We start from the raw sequence: 21,111 nt of genomic DNA on the forward strand, positions 1-21,111 counted from the left end.
TTTGAACCTTTACAGACATCTTGTCTAAGGACGCGGGAGTCCGGAAAGGACGTTTTAAACTCGTCTTCCCAACGGCTATGGGAGAAGTTCAGTCGACCACTGCCGGTCGGTCCTCTACCTGATCCCAGACCGACGGAGAGCCGTAGCGTCAGAAGTTAATCTAATGTCATATTTTCGAGACCACATTGTACCTTATTATGCCAATCAGAAACCACAATTCCAGTAACACGTGTGAAGTGCCGTCCCTGTGATTTGATTTAGAGGTTTGGTTAGTATTTAAACATTAAAATAAGCCACTTAAAAAGAAACACAAGAGTAACACCCAAACGTTGTAGTGTAACAAAGGCTATTTTCAGATATTAAGGTAAACCACTTGAACTTCCGTTTAGTGAGCGCAATCTGCTCAAGGAGCGGAAAGCCTCCCCATAACTGCACCTTCCAACACACTTCCTTCTACTTAGAAAACCACCAATTTGGTTGTAAACTGTACTGGTAGAAAATACAGTACAATGATTTGTCAAACCTTGCACTACGTTACCACAGATATCACCGACCAAACGTCAAGAGTTTCCTTTCAAATACAAGACAATTTTTTTTAAAGAGAAGGTAGGAAAATACATCGTCACACAAGACACTAAAAGTACAACAGCAGACCACTCCTGTAAGGCAAAATCAGGTGATTTCACAGTGACAACTTCAAATGATTACTTGTTCCGTTTTTTTTTTTTTTTTAAATAGTCATATTTTTCCATACCTTAGAATGAATTGTTTGGAGCTATTCACTGGCAACAAATAACAGTTAATCTGATTCATTCATTTTAATAGATTAATATCTTCAATCTCTTGCTTTGAGAAGTGAGCCATCTTAATATAGGTTACTATTTAAGCTGTTGATGGGGGTGAATTTTATTTGCAAACACAGCATTACCAAAACCTGGAGCTGGTGCTAAAAGCTGTTGTGAAAAGCTGTTGTGTTCTGATTTTGTTCCATTTTTGCTGGGCTCTAACCGCACCAACATCTACAAAGTCCTACATCAAATAAATGGCACAACCAATGCCTACCAGCAAGTATGGGGAGGTTTTGCAGTCCTTAATTAGCTTATTAAACACAAATAATAAATAGACACGACCTGAACAGGTGCATTTCAACACAACGTCGACAGAAGTACGAATTTTGGCATCACACGTGAAACAAAAGAATAAATATATCGAGTCTTCAAAACAAATAAATAAGGGCATAAATAAAAATACGTATAAATACACAATCATCAACATATAGTGCATGAGAAAAATATAAACATTTGGTTGTCAAAAATAAAGCTTTTGTTTGCGGGATGCGAGCGACGTTGGCGACGGGGTGGCTGCAGCGCGGTGACCAATCCTGTGGCTTCTTCTGCATTCTAAACTTCGGGTTCTGACTTCTTTTAACGACAGCATTTTGGACATTTTGGCCGGGTTTCAGCCCCATGCTGCTCTTCAGCAAACGATACCAATAAACAAAAGTGAAAACATAATTTAACTTCATAAAAAAAACAAAAACAAATGTGGGCTGTTGGAATATATCGGACGTGAAATGACAAAAAAAGAAAAGAAACTGCCAGCGAGCAAAAGCACCGGGCAACCAATCACCTTCGGAGCCACGCGGGGGGGGGGGGGGGGGGCGGCGGCGACGGTTGCCGGGGGGGGAGGGGGGAGGCGTCTGTTTGCTACGCGTCGTTCCAGGGGATCCAGGAGAAATCAAGGGGGGGGGGGGCAAGCAGGGGTTGTTCGGAGTTCAGCTGAACCATGCAACCAGGGGCGGGGGGGGGCGACTCAGCCCCGCCTCCCGTCCTCACACTCCAATCACAAGTCGGTATGTTTATGCCCCGCCCCCGTCCTCGCTCCCGGTTGGTGCAGGTGTGGCCCCGCCCCCGGCAGCGTCATCACAGGCGGTCCATCCTGAAGGCGTCCTCCGTGGCAGGGTCGGTCAGAACCATGTCGGGGTCGTTGAGCATGTGCAGTCCGTCTAGCGTCAGGGGGTCGATCTTCAGCTCGTCCAATGGGAACTGGGAGTCGGCGTCGAAGCTGACGTCGCCCACGCCCGCCAGCGAGTTGGACAGCTCCTTGGAGAGGCTGGGCGGAGACTCGCCCGTGACTGGTCGAGACGGGAGGAGGGGGCGGGGCACCAGCCGTTACGACACTAGAACATTACACGCTGACTTTTCATACGCCTTTGTGGCCTTGTGCTGCTTTCATGTTGTTTTCTTTCACTCTAACTTTGAGCAGTAAAACCTCAACAGCAAATATACATTTACGTCCCACTGCTGTTACCATTGAAAAGATCCTTACCATTGGTTAGGGCTGCTACATTATGGAAAAAAATCATAATCAAGATTATTTTGTTCAATATTGAAATCCCAATTATTCAAATCGATTATTTTTTAATTTGAAAAAATGATGTATTTATTCAGCATGACTCTCCCAAAAACACTTTGTAACTGAGAACTTTGAAATTTCACCTTAAAAAAATACACAAAATGGTCAAAAAGAAAATTTCCAAATCTAAAATAAGTACAGATGTGTATCCAGCTGTTCTGCACTTTCTTTTAAACATTAAAAAATAATAATGAAAAAAAAAATCGATACTGAAATTCGATTAATCACCCAGCCCTACCATTGGTAATATTCCATACTTTATTTACCAAATGCTTCAATCACTAAATAAGTGATATAAGTGAATAAGAACAATATGAGGATCAAAATCCCTCAATCCCATCAATCCTAACAAGGATGATCATAATCATAACTGGTACCTGTGAGGATGATATTGGGGATGTTGCCGTGGTTACTGTATCCAAGCTGCTGAGAGTCCTGCAGGCTGCTGCCTGTGAGCCCCATCATGGCCGCCTGGGTGTAGTTGAGGGTGGAGCACTGGCTGAACAGGCTGGCCGAGCTGATGGGGTTCTCGATCATGTTGAACTGCTCCAGCTGGAGGAGAACAGCCAGGTGGTTGGTGCACGCGTCCGGGTGGAGTTTCAATAGAAACGTTCTTTGCATTGACATTCTAGAGCCCCTATTTCACCACCAGGTGTGATCAGCCCCTGAGAGCCGATCCAAAATCTACCCAAAGTGGGAGTGTCTACCAAGATGCTCTTCTATGCACTGTTTAATCACTCCCTGATGTAAATATTGCCTTGCATAGTATTCTTCTTGTGTATTTCTTTTTATACTTTTATACTGTTTTTTATCTCTTATTCCATGTGTAACGTGGTGTTTGCTGCTGCTGGTGGTGCAAGTCCCTGAGGGAGCCTGCCCGAGGGATTAATAAAGTTCCCCTCTATCTCACCATCTATGATGGGTACGGTCAGCCCAGCAGTGGGCACGGCCGCCCTGGTAGGCTGGGAGCCTGTCCATCTAAACGCAGCACGTCAACCACGTCACACCTGGTGGTAAAACAGGGGGCCCCCGTGAAAACGGATTGGGTGCTCGGGTCGTTCACCTGATGGGAGAGGGCGTTGGTCTGCCTGGACGCCAGCTGCTGGTCGTAGAATGAGTCACCGAATATGCTGCCAACGACGGGAATGTGCTGGAAGGGAAGAAGTACGAAAATAAGGCAAGCGACGACGGGGGGGACAGGGGGGAGGGAAGCTGTCAAAACGCTGCGATGACATGAAACGGCAAAAAAAATAAAAGACCCAATCAGAAGCCGGGGATGAGGTTAGTCAGCCGGGGCCGGTGGCGTCCCACGGGGGGGGCGTGTTTCAGCGAGGCGATGACGGGAGGAATGAGCAGAGAGTCGCCGAGACCGCCAGCTGAGCATGGACCAGACCAAAGCAGGATGGAGTCACAATGCCACGAAGACACACCACCCTCCCCGATACAGAAGCCAACGCCCACCACCATACAGAAGACACAACCCCCCCCAATACAGAAGACACCACCCCCCCAATACAGAAGACACCAGCCATGAGGAAGCGAGCTCCACAACCACACACCCTTGTCCAAAATCACGTAGACGAGAAAACCTGTAGAGGCATTTGGCCCTCTCTGGGGAAACTGCAAACCACTGCTGTTTGTTAACGTATAGATACAACTTCTACCGCAGGCGCTATTCATGCTGAGGGGAGATCACATCAAATAAACGCAATACACACAGTGCGTCACATAAACTCTACAGCAAGGCAGGAGGTGTGATGACCGAGGAGGTGTCTGCTGGAGACAACCTTTCAGAGCGCACACATGCTTTGTCAAACAGTGTGCATGAATACTGTTGTATAACCTTGGCTCACTGCACACTGCAACTACGAGAAATATTTGTATTGACGGGTGCCAACATGTTTGGACTAAACGGCTCAAAAGCACTGGAGTGACAGAAGACGAAGCAGGTTGACCTTCCACTTATGCCACCATGCACGCAGAAAGATAGAAAGAACGAACAAAGGAACGAACAAACCAACTAATGAATCAAAGAAAGAGAGAAAGAAGAGAACAAACTAACCAAAAACGAACGAACAAAACACAGATAAAGAACGAAAGAAACAAAGAAACAAATAAAGAATGAAACCAACAAACCCAACATCCAAACAAAGAAAGAACGAACAAAACAAAGAAAGACAAAGACAGAAATAAAGACAGAAAGAGAGAGTTGCGTCGAGGCATGGATGAAAAGCGGGTGACCGGGTCAGGAAGCAGTTTGAAGACGGATCCCAGCGCTGGGTTTTCCCCGATCACGGCCCCGTTCCCCCGGTACGGAGGCTAGCGGCTGGCGGCTAGCGGCTAGCTCAGCGGGCAGGCTCTTACTTGGGGCGAGCCTCCCGGAGAGAAGCCTTGATTGGAGACGGGGGAGGTCGGAGACTGATTGGCTGGGGAGCCAGACTGATTGCGGTACTGTTGGAGGGAAGAGGGTTAGCTAGCACACAGCGACTGAGGTGTATGAAGGTCGCTAAGAGCTAGCCTTCTATGCAGGCGGCTAACAGTGCTAGGATACCTGGAAGTCAGAGGGAGATCCACGTTGGATAACCCAATCTGAGTGAACACGTCAAACGGAAACGATATTAGGGGTAAAAAAAAAGCGTAACTTATGTGTAAAATTTTACAAAAATAACCATAAACAAAAATACACAAACTGTCCAAAGAACCATGTCACTTAAAAGCAGCGTTGGTATTCTATGCTTTATCCTGTATGCTAGACGGAATAACTGGACATTCTCCCTTCCCCTGGGGGCTGGCTAAGGGTCGGGGTACCGAGCCATATCATACCTTTACAGTCCGATAGAGAACAACAACAGAAGCCCCCAAAGCCCCCCAGATAGCGGCCCCTCACCGAGCTGATGTTGATGTTGATGTTGGAGCCGTCGTGGTTCAGGCCGTCGGTGGCGGCCGAGGGCAGGGTGATGAGCCTGATGCCCTGAGGCAGGCTCTGCTGCTGCTGCTGCTGCTGCTGCTGCTTGTGCAGGTCGCTGAGCAGCTGCGCCTGGGCCTGGGCGGTCAGCTGGCTGAACAGGGGGTACTGGGAGAGCTGCAGCTCCAGGGACAGGGCCTCCATGGGCACCGCCTGGGAACACAACAAGAGATCCAACTAAAAAGGAGTCGATCAATGGAGTACACCGAAGAACACCTTGACTGAACCTCAGCTCCTTTAATCTTCCACCGATCGATTGGTTGATTGATGGGGTGACACGAAATCGTCATGTTATCCTAGATCAAATGGATCCGCCACGGTGCACTCTGCCTGGTCGTGTTCCTCGGGGAGGAAGGTAGGTTGTTTCGGAATAACGCTTGGTCAGACACCGACTAGGTTGAGGGCAGAGTGTGGCGCTGAACCTCCCAGGGTGCCGATTCTGATATGTTCCCCCTCAAAGCCCATCAAAGGTGTGATGGAGCAACCTATAGCATACAGCCTGTGGAAAATGTCTTTGACCGATTTTAGATGCAATACCTAATATTTGGTTGTGGGGCGGTGTACCTGGTTGAGGTGTCCGGGGGAGGACAGGGTGGGGGAGAGCTGCTGGGGTGACTGCTGGAGGGAGAGGTCTGAGCTGAGGGTGAGGGGCAGCACCGAGGGCTGCCTCCGCTGGGAGGGGGTCATGGACTGGGAGGAGGCCGGCATACCTGGAGGGACCGCAGAGCAGCAGAACAGCAGAGCGTCAGAACAGTAGAACGTCAGAACGTCAGAGCATCAGAGCATCAGAACATCAGCATGCTGCAGGGTCCCCCGGATGCAGGTTCTGGGTTCGAACCCCAATATCCACAGCCTAGATTGATGCATTTTTTTTTCCTACCTGCCCCTGTAGATACCCTATATCTGTATTACCACCACTATCAGCATGCACCCCCTTCAGTCAGTCACTTTGGATCAAAATATCCAAGTTGCTCGGAGTATAAAACAATTACGATAACAGTAAAAAAAAACGTCACTTTACATCAGGGTGTTTTGGGCACATAAAGTGACGTAGGGGCTTCGGGGGTCCTCCATTTAGGGTGGCTATAACATAAATGATACCTCAACATTAACACTGGATTGCCTGGAGCTCTGTCGAGCCGGCTGCTGTGATTGGTTACCGTGGCCGGGGGAGCCGACGCCCAGGTGGGCGTGGTCGGCGGACAGGCTGCCGGTGCTGCCGGCGGAGCCCAGGGAGGGGAAGGAGACGGCGTCGTCGGGGTCCAGCGGGGTGGCCAGCGGCGGGGGGAACTGGATGTTGGTGAGGTCGGGCAGGGAGCCCCCCGTGTTGTGGCCCGCCGGGAGCACGGACGGGTTCACCTCCAGGTCTGGAGACGGGAAGATGCTGGAGGGACGTCGCGGCGCCGTTAGGTTGACAAGGGGGCTTACTGCCCTGAGGGTAGGGCTGAACGATCTATCGTTTTCGACCGAAAATCGCGATCTCAAGCATTACGATTTTGGGATCGTCAAAGCTGCGTTTTTTTTAATTTTTTTTTTTTTATAATTTTTTTTTTTTTTTTTTTACAAAAGTGCAATTATTTTGATGCTGATGAGCCATTGAAGCAAGTTTACTTAAGAAAGAGGGCTCCCTTTTTATTTGACTTTTTTGGTTGTTGTTTCTTAGGTACTTGAATAAACAGTCTTGCATTTGAAATCTGTTGCCAGCAGTTTTCATTATTGCATTACCTTAATGGAATTCATTGGTTATATTAATTTATACTGAAACTTGATTTAAAGAAAATAAATCGTGGTTGAAATCGAAACCGCAATCTCTACCAGAAAAATCGCAATTTCAATTTTTTCTTAAAATCGTTCAGCCCTACCTGAGGGACACATTCCCCCTTCTTTTTGCCCGGCCATCTGGGTTCTGCGTTACCCCATACACTTGGAGTATATGGGGTAACAGATGGGGGGAATGTTCCCCTACCCAGCTAGTGTTTCGAACCAAGAAGGCCTCCAGGCGTTTAAGGAAAGTATCTTTTGTTGTTGGTAGCCAAGCTTTCTGGTGATAATTGCGTGTATGAGTAAGGCAGTGTTTCAGCGGGTGACATATAGTCTCTCTAGTTTGTAGGTGAAAAATCGCCAGACCAAACGAAAATAAACGTACAAAGAAAAAAACTGAGATACGTTATCTACTTGCTAATCTATCCTTGCAAGCAAAAACATGATTTATTTTCTGTGTATGCGCGTAAGAATTGACTCACTTGATTCCTGGGACATCGCACACTTTAGGGCTTGAACAATCATCCTGAGGACGAAGCAGAGAAACCTTTCTTTAAATGGTGCACGACGGCCAAAAACAACAGTGGTAAGCATTCAACTCATTCGGGAATAAAAACTCAACCCTTTCAGCATATTCTACAACAGAACAGCTGTCCCTAGATGTATACCCCTGGATGATCTTTTAAAAGTATCAGTAAACAGATCCATCAAGGGGTCGAATGCTGGTTAGATGACCGAGTGAGTGTGTATTTACATAAAACATACAGACATGTATGCGTGTGTTTATGTATGCATGTGTGGGTCATAAAGATGACTTGGTTGACCTTTCCCTTGACCCCAGTACCTGTTTGTCATCCCACATCTGTTCTAGCGAGTCCTGGTCCGGGTTCGAGTCCGGACTCTCTGTCCCTGGCACAGTGAGCAGGAGCACTGATTGGTCAAAACCAAAAGGAGGAGAACAGCAGAGAGATTTACCGACTGAGAGTATGTACAAATTCCTCATCCAAACCCGACCAACCCGACGACCCGAGTCGTCGATGTCCCGCATACGCAGAGCAGAGCACAGCTCTCTGCTGAAGGACCACCGGAGAAAACAGGCTGCTTGTTCAATAAAATATAAATAGCTCATCCAGATACCCCAACCCCAAACTAAATAAATCTCCATAGGTCAAGCTGGCTAAAATTACTAAACAGTATAAAGATGCTAACCATAACAAGCTTTGAATACAACCATTAGACAATCATTACAGATCCCTTCCAACATATTTAGTCGATCAAAAACGATGCATCGATCCAGGAAGCACCATTTCTCTCAGGGCCGCCAGGTCAGCAGTGGCATCCAGACTGCATCAAACAACAGCCTTTGCTTTGTTTCACATGAATATTTGAACTAGAGCCAGAGCGCACTCTCACAACCGCGTGGCGAGGCGTCGCCATTCTCTAATCCAGAGATCTGGAGACGCCTCTCCGCTCTCCAAGAGCCTGTAGCCGCTCATGAATAAAACAGAAGCAGGCACTCCTATGACTCGCGGCGGCGGAGGTCTCCGTTACCTCTCTTGGGCTGGAGCTCCTGCGAGCCGCTGGCGAACACCTCCTGGGGTTTGGGGTTCATGGTGCTCTGGTGCAGGGCAGAGTCCGAATTAGTCCTGCCCACGTCGGAGAGGATGGCGGGGGAGAGAGACAGAGAGAGAGAGAGAGACAGAGACAGAGAGAGACGGAGAGAGACAGAGACAGAGACAGAGACAGAGACAGAGAAAGAGAGAGAGCGACAGCGACAGAGACAGAGAGAGAGCGACAGCGACAGAGACAGAGAGAGAGAGACAGCGACAGAGACAGAGAGAGAGAGAGCGACAGCGACAGAGAGGGTAAGGGGTCAGAGATGGAAACAGATGAACCCCGGAACCTTCACGATTTACAGTTTAAGATCAACCATTGTGCTAGACCTTTATTATGTATATTCAACCTCAGCATGTAAATAATACTATGCCTCCTTCTACTGGCTGTTCGGCCGGTGCATGACATTAACCTTCCTAGTATCAGGCTGGAAGCGAGACCTTGCATACTGTATACATTACACACATGTACTGTATTGTACTAACGGCCAATGAATAAAATCACTAGAAGTGCTTCGGGGGGGTAAAGGGCAGGGAAGGGGAGAGGGCTAACCTTCGCCAGCTGGTGTCGGGGGGAGGAGACAGGTAGACTGAACCGTAGGGACAGCTGTCGATGTGGGTCTCGGTCAAGGGTAACGAAGTCATTAGAATAACATTGAAATTCAACATGGCTAAAAGTAAAAGACACTGGCATGTGCATTAGCTGATGATAATGCCACCATTTGCATAGAACTTATTTATTATGTTTACTATGCATATGTAGATACTATGCACCTTACGGATTGTTTTGCACTTCTTGTTAGATGATCACTCTCTGTGCAATGACAATAAAGTGAAATCTCAGGCAGTCAGGAGTATACCTGTACTATATGCACTCTGCACTTTATAGAGTGCACAAACACTTCATGGAAAGTTGCAATAGCAAAATAGCTTTTTAACTTTTTACTGGTTTGAATGATTGTCTGTTTCATTGTTTTTTATGTACTGTATGTACTGTGCGTGTATTGCCTTATTTTAACCTGTGTGGCACTAAGACAAATTCATCAACTGAGTGGACATGGCAATAAGAACATATCTATCTATCTAATCTAATTTGACATGTCTGAAACGCTGGAATAAAAACCAAACCAAACCAACTTCGGGTTAGGGTTACCCAGGTTGAAAACGACATTTACAGAACATGGGTTTGTCCACACACACAGACACAGACACACACACAGACACACACACAGACACACACACACACACCCCCACAGCGAGGATATCTGGCGTCCGTGTTTGTCCACGGTGGCGGGGCGGCGGTGGGGGGACGTGAGGCGGTTCCGGTCGCGGTACACGCGGTCCACCAGCCCGTGGTGTCTGGTGCTGCGGCTGGTGTCCAGCGCAGAGTTCTGCAGTGGACACACACACCCAGGTCACAAGCGGCCAACGCAGCGGCCACAACCCATCACACACACCCACAGGTGCACATGGCCGCTGGTAGGGCTGAACCATTCATCTGATTCGATCCGACATTGCGATGTAATAGATATCAAAATTGCAAAGGCTCGGATTTTATTTTTTGGTGTTTAGTTACTGTTACTGACTGGAGATCAGTAAGATTCTTATTTTATTGTTATTTTACAATTCCAATAGTTAAATAGAGATGTTATAATGTATAATATAAACTCATGCATCATTCCATGTCAACACATTGGCCTGGCCCAAAGGAAAGAGCAGTTTATATGTTGACTGCTTCCAATGTTGTGTTGGTAATACTACAGAATGCATAATACATCGCAATTCGATTATTTTCCCAAATTGTTCAGCCCTAACCTCTGGGTATCAATGGATCAAAATGTTTTTGTTTTCAAAATGAGCTCCATGGGAGGGGGGGGGGGGGGGGGGGGGGGGGCTGTACCGATGCTTGAACTGGTAAATGTTTTTCAAGATGGAAAGCCATGACAAGCAATGCCAATGATACTCGTTTATCATCTGATTATTACGGGTATAAAATGGGAGGTGGGGTTTTCCTTCTGCATGTCCACTGGCAGCTTTCCTAACCCCTGACAAACCCTGGTGAGGTTACGATAACATTAATTTAATCAATACCAGAAGGGAAATACTTGGAGTTTCTACAGTTCTGCCAAAGAGGTGTTACTATGAAACCAGATCACACCACACCAGTCTTACAGTGGCATGAACGCAACTAAACCGAATCTAATCCACACATGTCTAAATATAAAACTGCTTGTATTGGTCATTGACAAAACAAAGAGGGTTACCGGCTGAGAGAAGCTAGGGGCTCACCTGAAAAGGAAGGTCAATGTTGCCATTCCCAATCTGATTGACATTGGGCAGTGAACCTCCATAGTACTGTCCGCGATTCTGCCCTAGCTGCAAATACTGGGTCTTCTGTAACTGCAGCTGTGCAAAGTAAAAGGTGCATGACAGCATGAGCGAATGGCCTGGTACATGGAAACACAAAGTAAAAAGGTAAACAAAACAAACCAAGCTTGTCGTTTCAGTGTGTGAATTAAAAAGTATAGCATATTAAACAGATGGACAATGGAGAATTATGGATTGGGTGGATTCCCAATGAACGACTATGTGACACAGATTCACTGATGGCTAACTGCATATTCCAGATGTTCACTCAGGGGAACCTGGTAACGGTTAAGCATAACAGATGTTATTTGGAAAAAGGACAATTTGGTCCATCTTCCATCTCTTGATTGGATTGCTATAGCATAGGATATTCACTGGACGATGCACTCGTTTTCATTGTTTTCATTTAAGCGACATAAGACCGAAAAAAAAAAGACCGAAGAAGTTGTCTGATTCGTTGGTCGGTTCAAACCTTCTCACTTGGAATAAAGATATGCTTATTCATATTCTTTCCTGTAGCCTGAATGAGTGGACTCGGGTCGCTATTAACACTGTAAATCACGTTAAGACATTAAGTTGCGCCCTGGTCCTCTCGTTGACAGCTCGTCAGAACACCTGCACCCTTGATGCTCCCTGGGACCCTTCATCTGAAGCTATATTTGGATGCTCGTTATTTCGATGCTGGGGGTGAACTGAACGCTCCATCTCCGATACATGGGACCTCGGGGATCAAAGAAAACCGGGTGCACATCCCTTTTTATCATGTGGCAGACAACAATTATTAGTGCGACTCCGGTGTTAATGTTAACTGGTTTTATTCTGACAGCGGGGATGATCGCCCGTCAGCTGTCAGACCATGTCTGAAACACAACACACATAATAACACAGGGAAGGATGGAGGAGCACAGGTGCCACTCTCTCCAGCTAGCCCACATTAGTATGGCACCTGGTGGTTTAACGATGGAGACACACACAACTAACGTCTCGATGATGACACAATACAGGACCATCTCTGCCGGCCGATGTTAAGGTTTAAAAGATTCCACTGCTGACGGTTGAGGACGACAACGACGAGTTGTGTTTACCTGCTTGAGGTTAGCGCTGGCTCAGCGTCGCCAGCTAGCAAAGGAAAACCGTGGCGCAAAGTACGTTTAAAACAAGGTGACCCGCGTCTTACCCGGGCGGCTCTGGTGATGTTCAGGTCCTTCATCACTTCCTCGAAAGCGGCGGTCTCCTCCGCCTGTTTCTGGTTGTGCAGCGCGATTTTTTCGCTGAATTTGCGAGGGTTGTTAGAAGACGCCATCTTTGCCTCTTCTTCTCAATGGAGCGTTACGCACCACGCTGTGGGTGGCCACGTGACGTCATCACGCACGCCTTGTACAGGTGAATGGTTTTGGTTTAAACAGGGGTCCGGTACTACACTATTTTTTCCTACAATCTGGAGTAGTTTTACAAAATCCTAAGAATAACTTGTTCTAGCCCTGTTCTGCACGGATACAGTATACAGTGTTTATCACAGCCGTCTTGTTTGTAACTAGCCAGTGATTGCTATAACAAAGCCAAGGTATCTTATGCTGCTGAAGTATATATTCACATATATAATATTCATATTTACACCTACATGTGAGGTTTGAGGGGACAGAATACTTTTTATCCAGTTCCTCTAAAAGTAAAGGCTTATACAAGTTGTTTAAAAATGTTACATCCATATAAGCAATTTAAGATGAATCAGCTTTGTAATGACATGAGTAATGTCCGTTGAATTCATGTCTTGAACGAAACCATTCACATTTTTTCTCACTTGTAATGAAGATACTGGAAACAACAGGCTTTATAAGGACACTGAACACCTTTAATAAAAGGATGGATATACAGTGACATGAGAGGCTACATTCTCTGTTGGTTTACGGATCTCTCAGGACACAAAACAAGATAAGAGTACACCAAGGCAAACAGGTGAATTCATGAAAAAGGGTAGTGTGGCATACCGATACCGGCATCATACACTGTGTTGTTTAAGAAAAATGCCCACTCAGGTCTACCCTGTAATGTGCTTTATATAGAAACCACTTTCAGACAAATTGACTCGTGTTTAATGCTTCCTGAAGTGCAGCACTGCACTACAACATCTTTACAAAACTCTCCATGACTCGTTCTGCTTAGGTCTGGGGATTTTTTTGGTCTGCATGACCTTGATGCAAAATACATCCGGCGGCCAAGAGACAAATACTGAGGAGATGGGTGTGCTGGAAATGATATTTGTTTCTCTCTTGTGTGCGGGCACACACACACACACACACACACACACACACACACACACACACACACACACACACACACACACACACACACACACACACACACACACACACACACACACACACACACACACACACACACACTTAAATTTGCTCTGGCTTGCCAGGTTGGTAATAAGAATGCAAATCAGTACATTAAAAGGAACATTACAAAATCCACCACATAAAATAACTTTCTCTCATTAAAAAAATGAGAACGTATTCACCTTGTATCTGAGAGGTGCAATAGTAGCGGCGATACAGCTGTGACTCATGAAGTGAATTATGGGTCTTTGGGTATGCCAGGGCCCATAACAACATGAGATACAGTATCATGCCTCAAGGTAAGTGCTTATAAGAAAAAATATATAATGCCCCAAGCAAACAGCAAATAGCTAGCAAGCAAACTGAAAGTCATCCGAAAATGTACATAAAATCTGATATTATTTAGGGTCATGTCTTTCCAAGACCGAGTTTATCAGCCAACTTTGCGATGTATTTTAATATAATTTAAATTTTCCTTACAAGATATTTGGTGTGTGCAAACATCCCTCTGCATGTTATGGGTATTTTTAAGTATTTCGATTTAGTTGTGTTTATAGTATAAACAAAAAGGAAATATATTGAATTAGGTTGGCCAAAATATTTAGGTTTATCCCTTGACGCAGACGTCTGTAAGTAAACGATTGGATCAATGAAATAAATACTAAATGTATCAACTATCCCCCCCTCCCCACAAAAAGAATAACATAAAGTTGATAACAATCAAATAAAACTGAATAAATAAATCCCCAGAATACTAGGTAGTGAACAAAGCTATATAGAACCAGCTATGCTGATACATTTCACACGCTTTCTCTTGCAACTCAAACGTCAAGGTAAATGTATTATAAAGTGTTTTATATAGAGCGCTGTACAAACATGCCATGTTAAATTCCGTTAAATATGAAAGTTTAAGTATTTCAGTGTGCTTACGGCTTTTAATGCAAATCAGAGAAAGTATACAGCCTAATTATTGATAATCAAGCAGAAAGTAATTGAAAGTCATTGAAGAATATCTTCGTTAATATCCTTTAACCTTTGGATCGGCGGTTGCTTAGTGTTTGGACTGCGTGTGGTCAACCCCGATAGTTGATTACTCAAAGTGGGACGCTAGGAAGCCACTGTAACAGTGGTTCATTATATAGACGTTAGCAAAACACTTTACAACGGTCAGTGGCCTGCTGAGGGCCAAGAAGAGGCCGAAGGAAACATAATTCTGTAAAACTGAAGAAAGGTTCCATCAGTATTTAAATTAAGAAAGCTATCAAACCTTTAATCATATAAAATAAAACACACAATAATACCATAATAAAAAATAACATCTATCCCAGGAAGGATTATGAATAACGGGTTTGAATGAAATAATTATACAACTACTTCACCATAAAATAAGTAAAGTAATGAAGTAGTACCAGTGTGTGTGCAAGAGCCCCTTAAGCTGGACCCCACAGAACCTCTCCCCCCATGGGTCTCTGTGATGTCATATCCTGTCCTGACCTGTACTGATAAGGCATCCGATATTGCCGACAGTCACATGTAGGACAATGAAACTATTGAACCGGCTGGCTGCTGACAGATCTTCCGTGAATCTATGATTATTACTGTTAAGCGTCTGAATCGACTGCCGAGACGCAGTCCATTCGGTTCTCCTTGGTACTGTAACAGAGCTGGACCGTCCGGTTGACATGTGGTGCTGTGTCAGTATAAATCACAGTACCGGTTTGTGAACTGCAAATCGAGTGTCAATTTTTTCTGTACGTATTTCTCACAATTAATTGAAGCAGAACTAAACAAATAATACCTTTGTTTCATGAAATATTGAAACTATGTAAAAAACAGTGCTGGAGGAAGACCGGTGAATTATATGGAGGATCTCCTCTCTCCCCTCCTGCTTCTGTCCTCCACTAGAGATCCAATCTCCGTTCCTGTTCAATGACAACCAGCCTTTGTCGGGGCTGAAACTACCCGTAGGCCTCTGGGTCTGCCCTCTGTCCATCCCCTCGCTGAAACACTTCCTCCTCTTAACCGCCAGATAAGAACGAAGGAGATGACAGGAGACCATCCCCGCCCTCATCCAATGTCCGTTCGACCTCTGTGTTTTGCACATGCCCCTTTAGTAACGTCCTATTTTCCTCTCCCTCTCTCTCTCTCTCCCCCTCCCTCTCTCCCTCCCTCCTTCTCATAAAAAGGACCCATCATTTGAGCTGCATCTTGTGCCAGCGTAGCGGGAAGGGGTAGGATGAGTGGCTGATTAAACTGTATGGGCGTAGGCATACTGGCAGCAGCAGCCCCAGCTCCAGTGTAAGTGGGTCACTCTCTCTGCAGCACATTAACAAACTCCCCCAAGCAAGGACAGACATGGAACCAAAATAATACCTCACGGAACCAAAATAATACCTCAATGCTTTTACATTCCTGTTTTTTGGCCAAGGGCCTGGTAAATAGTACTCCACCTGTGCTATAGAGAACCATCGGTCTGTCCTATAGTCATTATCCTCAAAACACACACAGAATCAGGAGCACCGTAGTAGCGGCTAGTAGTAACAGGAGCCGGTCACGAGAGCACCTAGAGATCCGGTCGCCACAGCAACCCGTTCATCCCCTCTTTCAGACAGCGTCAGCGCTGCGCGGGAGTCTGAGGCAGTATGACGGGCGTGCAGGCGACGCCCGCAAAGGACTCCGGGAAGTGCAGGTCCCTCTCCCACTCGTCGGTGTCGGGGTTGTACACCTGCACGATGCTCGTCACGTTGTTCAGGTGCCAGTTGTACCCGCCCACCACGTACATCTTGCCGTTGAGCAAGCAGCAACCGGACTCGGACTGGCCCACGCGCATGGGGCTGACGGTGGTCCACTGGTCGCTGAGCGGCAGGTAGTACTCCACGGCCAGCACGTCGAAGCAGCGGTCCACGTGGTCCATGCGGCCCCCCATGGCGTACAGCCGGTCCTTGGCGCCGATCATGGCGTGCAGCACCCGGGGCTCGTTCATGGGGGCCCTGAACTCCCACTGGTCGGCCACGGGGTCGTAGCAGTGCAGGGTCTTCTTGTCCTCCAGCGACACCCCGTAGCCCCCGGAGACGTACAGCTTGTCCCCCAGGCAGCCGCCGGCGTGGCCCCAGATGCGGCGCTTCAGCGGCTCCACCGTGCTCCACTCGTTCTTCTTCGGGCAGTAGCACTCCACCGAGGAGAGGCTGCCGGTGCGGTTGCGCCCCCCGGTGGCGTAGAGCACGCCCTGCAGCACGTTGAGCTGGAACTGGATGCGGCCCTCCTGCATGGCGGCGATGCGCAGCCACGTGTTGAGGTGCGGGTCGTAGCGGAAGCAGCAGTCCATGGCGCCCTCGCCGCTGCGGTACTGCAGGTGCTGCCCGCCCACCACGTACACAAAGTTGTCCATGACGGCCACGCAGGCGTGGCTGACGCCCGCCTCCATCTCCGTCAGCTCCTTGAACTGGCGGGCGGCGGAGTCGGCCAGGTGGTACACCTTGGCGCTCACCGTGCGGTCGTTGTCCGTGTAGGGCGTGCCGCCGAAGGTGACGAGCGACGGCACGTCCGAGCGGACCAGCGTGCGGGCCGACTGCATCTCGTGCTGGCGGAAGGGCAGGATCTGGTAGTTGAAGGCCTCCAGCAGGTACTGCCGGCACAGCACGTCCTCCACCATGATGCCCACCGTCTGCACGCTGTCCACCAGGTCCGAGGAGCGCATGAGCGGGAAGCGCACGTGGCCCAGCACGGCGGCGGCCCGGGCGCGGCGGGCCTCGTCGTGCTGCAGCCAGCGGATGGCGGCGTGGAAGAGGTCGATCTCGTTGCAGTTCCGCAGCTTGTTGCTGCGCAGGAAGAAGACCAGCCGCTCGAGGGGGATGTGCAGGAAGTCGTCCTCGGCGGCGATCTGCAGGAAGTGGCGGAAGGTGAAGGCGTCCACCGACTGCTTGAGCGAGGCCAGATTGAAGGAGCTGGCCATCTGGCCGATGTTTAGGCACGTCTCCACGCTCATGGCCGACTTGAGGTACTCCTCGCAGAGCTCCACCACGGGGACCATCTGCAGGAACACGGCCGCCCCCAGGACGTCCTGGATGCAGTCCAGGTCCAGGGTGACCTCCGAGCTGTAGGCGAAGTCGATGATGTGCTTGAGCCCCCGGGCGGACAGTCCCTGGAGCTCAATGGTGTCCTGGTTCGATTCCCTCATGCCTCCCGTGAACATTGCTCTGTGGATCAAACAGCACGATTAGGAAGACTCCCTGGGCACACAAGCAAAATGGACTGAAAATGGACTGCATTTATGCAGCGCTTTTCTAACCAGTGGCCGCTCAAAGCGCTCTAATCACGCACACATTCACGGCGGTATCGACCATGCTAGGCGACAGCCAGCTCGTCGGGAGCAGTGAGGGTTAAGTGTCTTGCTCAGGGACACCTCCATACTCGAGGAGCCGGGGATCGAACTAGCAACCTTTCGGTTACTACAGCCAACCCGCTCTGCCTCCTGGGCTACGTGCCACCCCAAAATGTTAAAAGGTTAAATATCATGGCAGCAGTTGTGAGTGTGATTAGCCGTTAAATAGATGAGCAAACTTTGCTCATCTATCCGTCGTGCATCTAGGACGGCGGTCATGCACACAAAACACATTGTGTACACGGTACCGGAAGTAGTCGCTGCAGGAGGCCAGCACGGCCTTGTGCACCTGGAAGCGCTCCTCGTTGACGGCCAGCACCACGTCCAGCAGCTGGCCCCGGGTCCGGAGGGCGGCCAGGCCCTGCAGCAGCAGGGCGCTGTGGGTCGGGGCGGAGAAGGTGCAGCGCAGCACGCTGTGCTTGTCAGCCATACTGCAGGGACCACAGAACGGCCGGCTCAGGGGGAGCTAAGGTGTGATGGCATGGGAGGCCGGCTCCGACGCAGACTGAATTAGGGCTGGGTGATTCATCTCATTTTGTTTGATTCGATTATTATTTACATTTTTTCATTCAATATTTTTTAGGAACAGCTGGATACATTATTTTAGATTTGAACATTTTCTATTTGACCATTATGTGTATTTTTTTTTTATTTTATTTTTTTTAAAGGCGAAATTTCAAAGTTCTCAGTTTCAAAGTGTTTTGGGGGAGAGACATGCTGAATAAATACATCATGTTTTCAAACTCAAAAGTAATCGTGATTTCAATATTATTGACTATTATGACTTTTTCCATAATCGAGCAGCAATAGACTGAATCCCTCCAAGGGGATTAGTAGAGTATAACACACACACACACACACACACACACACACACACACACACACACACACACACACACACACACACACACACACACACACACACACACACACACACACACACACACACACACACACACACACTTTCTTTATTGAGTCGGTATGCTTTACATCTGCACGATTGTTGCCAATCAGAGCACTTTATGAATTGTATAGGAATAAAGTTACATGATCCAATGGTGGAGTCATTATATTTTATTCTTGGGTAGCAGCGGTGGGTGTCCCCCTTACCTTGCCGGAGTTATTGCCATGTCCTACCGGTTAAGCAAGACCTGTACCTTTCTAGACTATTGCGGCAGAAGTTATTGAAATGTTTAAGTGCTAGACTGTGCTAGGTTTTATGTGTACATATTTAAGTAAATATTACTTTGTGAAATTGGATAGGGGATGTCAGGGAAACTTTCCAAACATCACTTCCATAATGTTTCGACTTTTAAAAGCCTTTGGATTTAGATTTAGAAATGGTGAGTTGTCCGGTTTGTCATTCCTGTCTATTCACAGTCGGAGCTCCATGCATACAGTGGTTTTCATAGGGATTTAATAACCATGTATCACAACATAACAGCCATGATGACAGCTCTTCCCCGTGGGGGTAACTTGTTCAATGTATCCAGTTGTTTTAACCTCTAAACTATCCCCTCCTTCATTCCAATGAAGCTTCAGACCTGTACTTATTGAGCTCCGAGTTCGACTTTGCATAAATTACATTCAAACCGGACAACTTACCGGAGCCTCGTACTCTCTGATCGTTTGGAACGACCCATTCTGATCACATGACGGACAGACCGTGCCAATTGAGCTCCGATTGCATTCAGTCTCGATTGCTCAGGCCTGTCCTGCTTCTTCACTTATTATTTGACTTTTCTGATCCGAATTCTGACCACTCAAATATGATTAATGATTAATTATGATTAATAATAATATCGTGTTTCCAATATCTGCAACATAGATATTTTAATAAGAATGATTGAACATTGAAAACAAGAGGTTAAAAAATAACCAATTACCAGTTTTCAAAGCATACGATTTCAATTTATGATTTCAAAGGATTTCAATAGTCTTTCAAATGATCATTATGCAATATTTATGCTTCCAAAAATATATAGGCCTAGGCCTATATTAAAAGGAAACTTAAATCACGAATAATGTAATAACCAAAAACGAATAACTTGTAAAAAAAAATATAGATAAATAAACTTGAAACGATAACCCTTCACCCCTCAACTAGCCCATAGTGTATCTCAAACACAAATATTGGGGACACAGCGGGCACAGGACAAACGCTCCTAAAGGGACATTTTAAAATGACGTCACCATGTTTAGGGCGATCGAATTACCACAATCATAACACAAAACAATATCAATCAAATGCACCGTTTTCCCATAGGCGACGACAAAGCCTTGTCGCACATCTATCCCCCAAGCCCATTAAACTATTACCATCATGGGACAGGCAGTGACTCCCAGTCCCACCACACCTGGGGCTCCCCGTACCTCTGCAGAACCACCACGGAACACATGGGAACGCGTTACGAACGCATGTCAAACAGTACGAGCAGTACGTGCTCAGGTAGGCCACACAACCTCGACATTTCCTGTAATCTGCGGTGCTGCCGAACCCGGGTTTGCACAACTCCCACAGAGCCACTCCACGGTTCGCACGCTTCGTCCTCACCTGTTCTGTGGATGATTCGAGGTAAAATCCCCACCATCCGACTCCGCCATCTTCGATCACACAGGGCATTTTCAAGCGTAGGCCCTATCAGCGGAAGCTCAATGACATAATTGCCGCATTCATGATTCATGAAGCGCATCCACTCATCCTTTTAGCGAGCCGTCAACCAGAACCACCCAGCGGGAATGTTGTTGCTCTCGACCGGACGCGGGGATGACCTGCGCTGGGCTCCAAGGCTGCAGACGGAGCATACGTCACTGGAGCGCAACTTCTTATTAGTGACGTGGTGTACCGGTTTATTAATGTTTATCTTTTGCAGGGGTTTGCATGTGTTGCATGATTCGTTGTTTTCTGCATGCTGTTTATCGCAATAACAATAAATATGTATATGCGTTAAAGTGTCACAGCCCCGCCCATGTTATGGAAGTCACATTCAGCTGGTGATTATGCTTTCCTAAAACAAATTCGTTGTTGCCTACGTACGTTCTGCTCTTCAATGGTTCACGAACCGTTGCCCTGTGACCATAATCATGCCGAAACATAGGATGTATCGAGTTATCGAAAATTGTGATGACCTGTCACTCAGTAGCCTATCCTACGTTCCTGCAGTACCGGAGGATGCAGTTTCAGGAATGCATTTGCACTCTATAGGAATGCATTTCTAGCAGCCTATTTTTTGAGGGTATCAAAATCTGCCTTTGATAATGCTCAGT

General features: G+C 47.2%; 2 protein-coding genes across 4 annotated transcripts; both read right to left on the reverse strand.

Moving 5' to 3' along the window:
- Positions 1 to 1,833: 1,833 nt before the first annotated feature.
- On the reverse strand, positions 1,834 to 12,449 carry crtc1b (CREB regulated transcription coactivator 1b). The gene is made up of 14 exons (XM_056604474.1): positions 12,299 to 12,449; positions 11,044 to 11,160; positions 10,020 to 10,145; positions 9,308 to 9,369; positions 8,693 to 8,787; positions 7,986 to 8,071; positions 7,624 to 7,667; positions 6,541 to 6,764; positions 5,945 to 6,090; positions 5,303 to 5,533; positions 4,780 to 4,866; positions 3,479 to 3,565; positions 2,793 to 2,967; positions 1,834 to 2,134 (listed from the first exon to the last, which is right to left on the reverse strand). The coding sequence occupies exons 1-14, from the start codon at positions 12,422 to 12,424 to the stop codon at positions 1,923 to 1,925; spliced, it is 1,818 nt and encodes a 605-aa protein (XP_056460449.1). The 5' UTR covers positions 12,425 to 12,449; the 3' UTR covers positions 1,834 to 1,922.
- Positions 12,450 to 15,621: 3,172 nt separating this feature from the next.
- Positions 15,622 to 20,844, reverse strand: klhl26 (kelch-like family member 26). 3 transcript variants are annotated; one of them, XM_056603853.1, is made up of 3 exons: positions 20,399 to 20,844; positions 18,093 to 18,275; positions 15,622 to 17,659 (listed from the first exon to the last, which is right to left on the reverse strand). In XM_056603853.1, exons 1-3 carry the CDS (start codon positions 20,446 to 20,448, stop codon positions 16,078 to 16,080), a joined length of 1,815 nt encoding a protein of 604 aa, XP_056459828.1. In that variant the 5' UTR covers positions 20,449 to 20,844; the 3' UTR covers positions 15,622 to 16,077. The 3 variants fall into 3 exon arrangements, with proteins under 3 accessions (XP_056459828.1, XP_056459829.1, XP_056459830.1); XM_056603854.1 differs by lacking the exon at positions 20,399 to 20,844 and adding an exon at positions 19,450 to 19,809; XM_056603855.1 differs by lacking the exon at positions 20,399 to 20,844 and adding an exon at positions 18,955 to 19,809.
- Positions 20,845 to 21,111: the final 267 nt, after the last annotated feature.

This window comes from Gadus chalcogrammus, chromosome 12 (genome assembly GCF_026213295.1).
Source record: "Gadus chalcogrammus isolate NIFS_2021 chromosome 12, NIFS_Gcha_1.0, whole genome shotgun sequence".
Lineage (NCBI taxonomy): Eukaryota > Metazoa > Chordata > Actinopteri > Gadiformes > Gadidae > Gadus > Gadus chalcogrammus.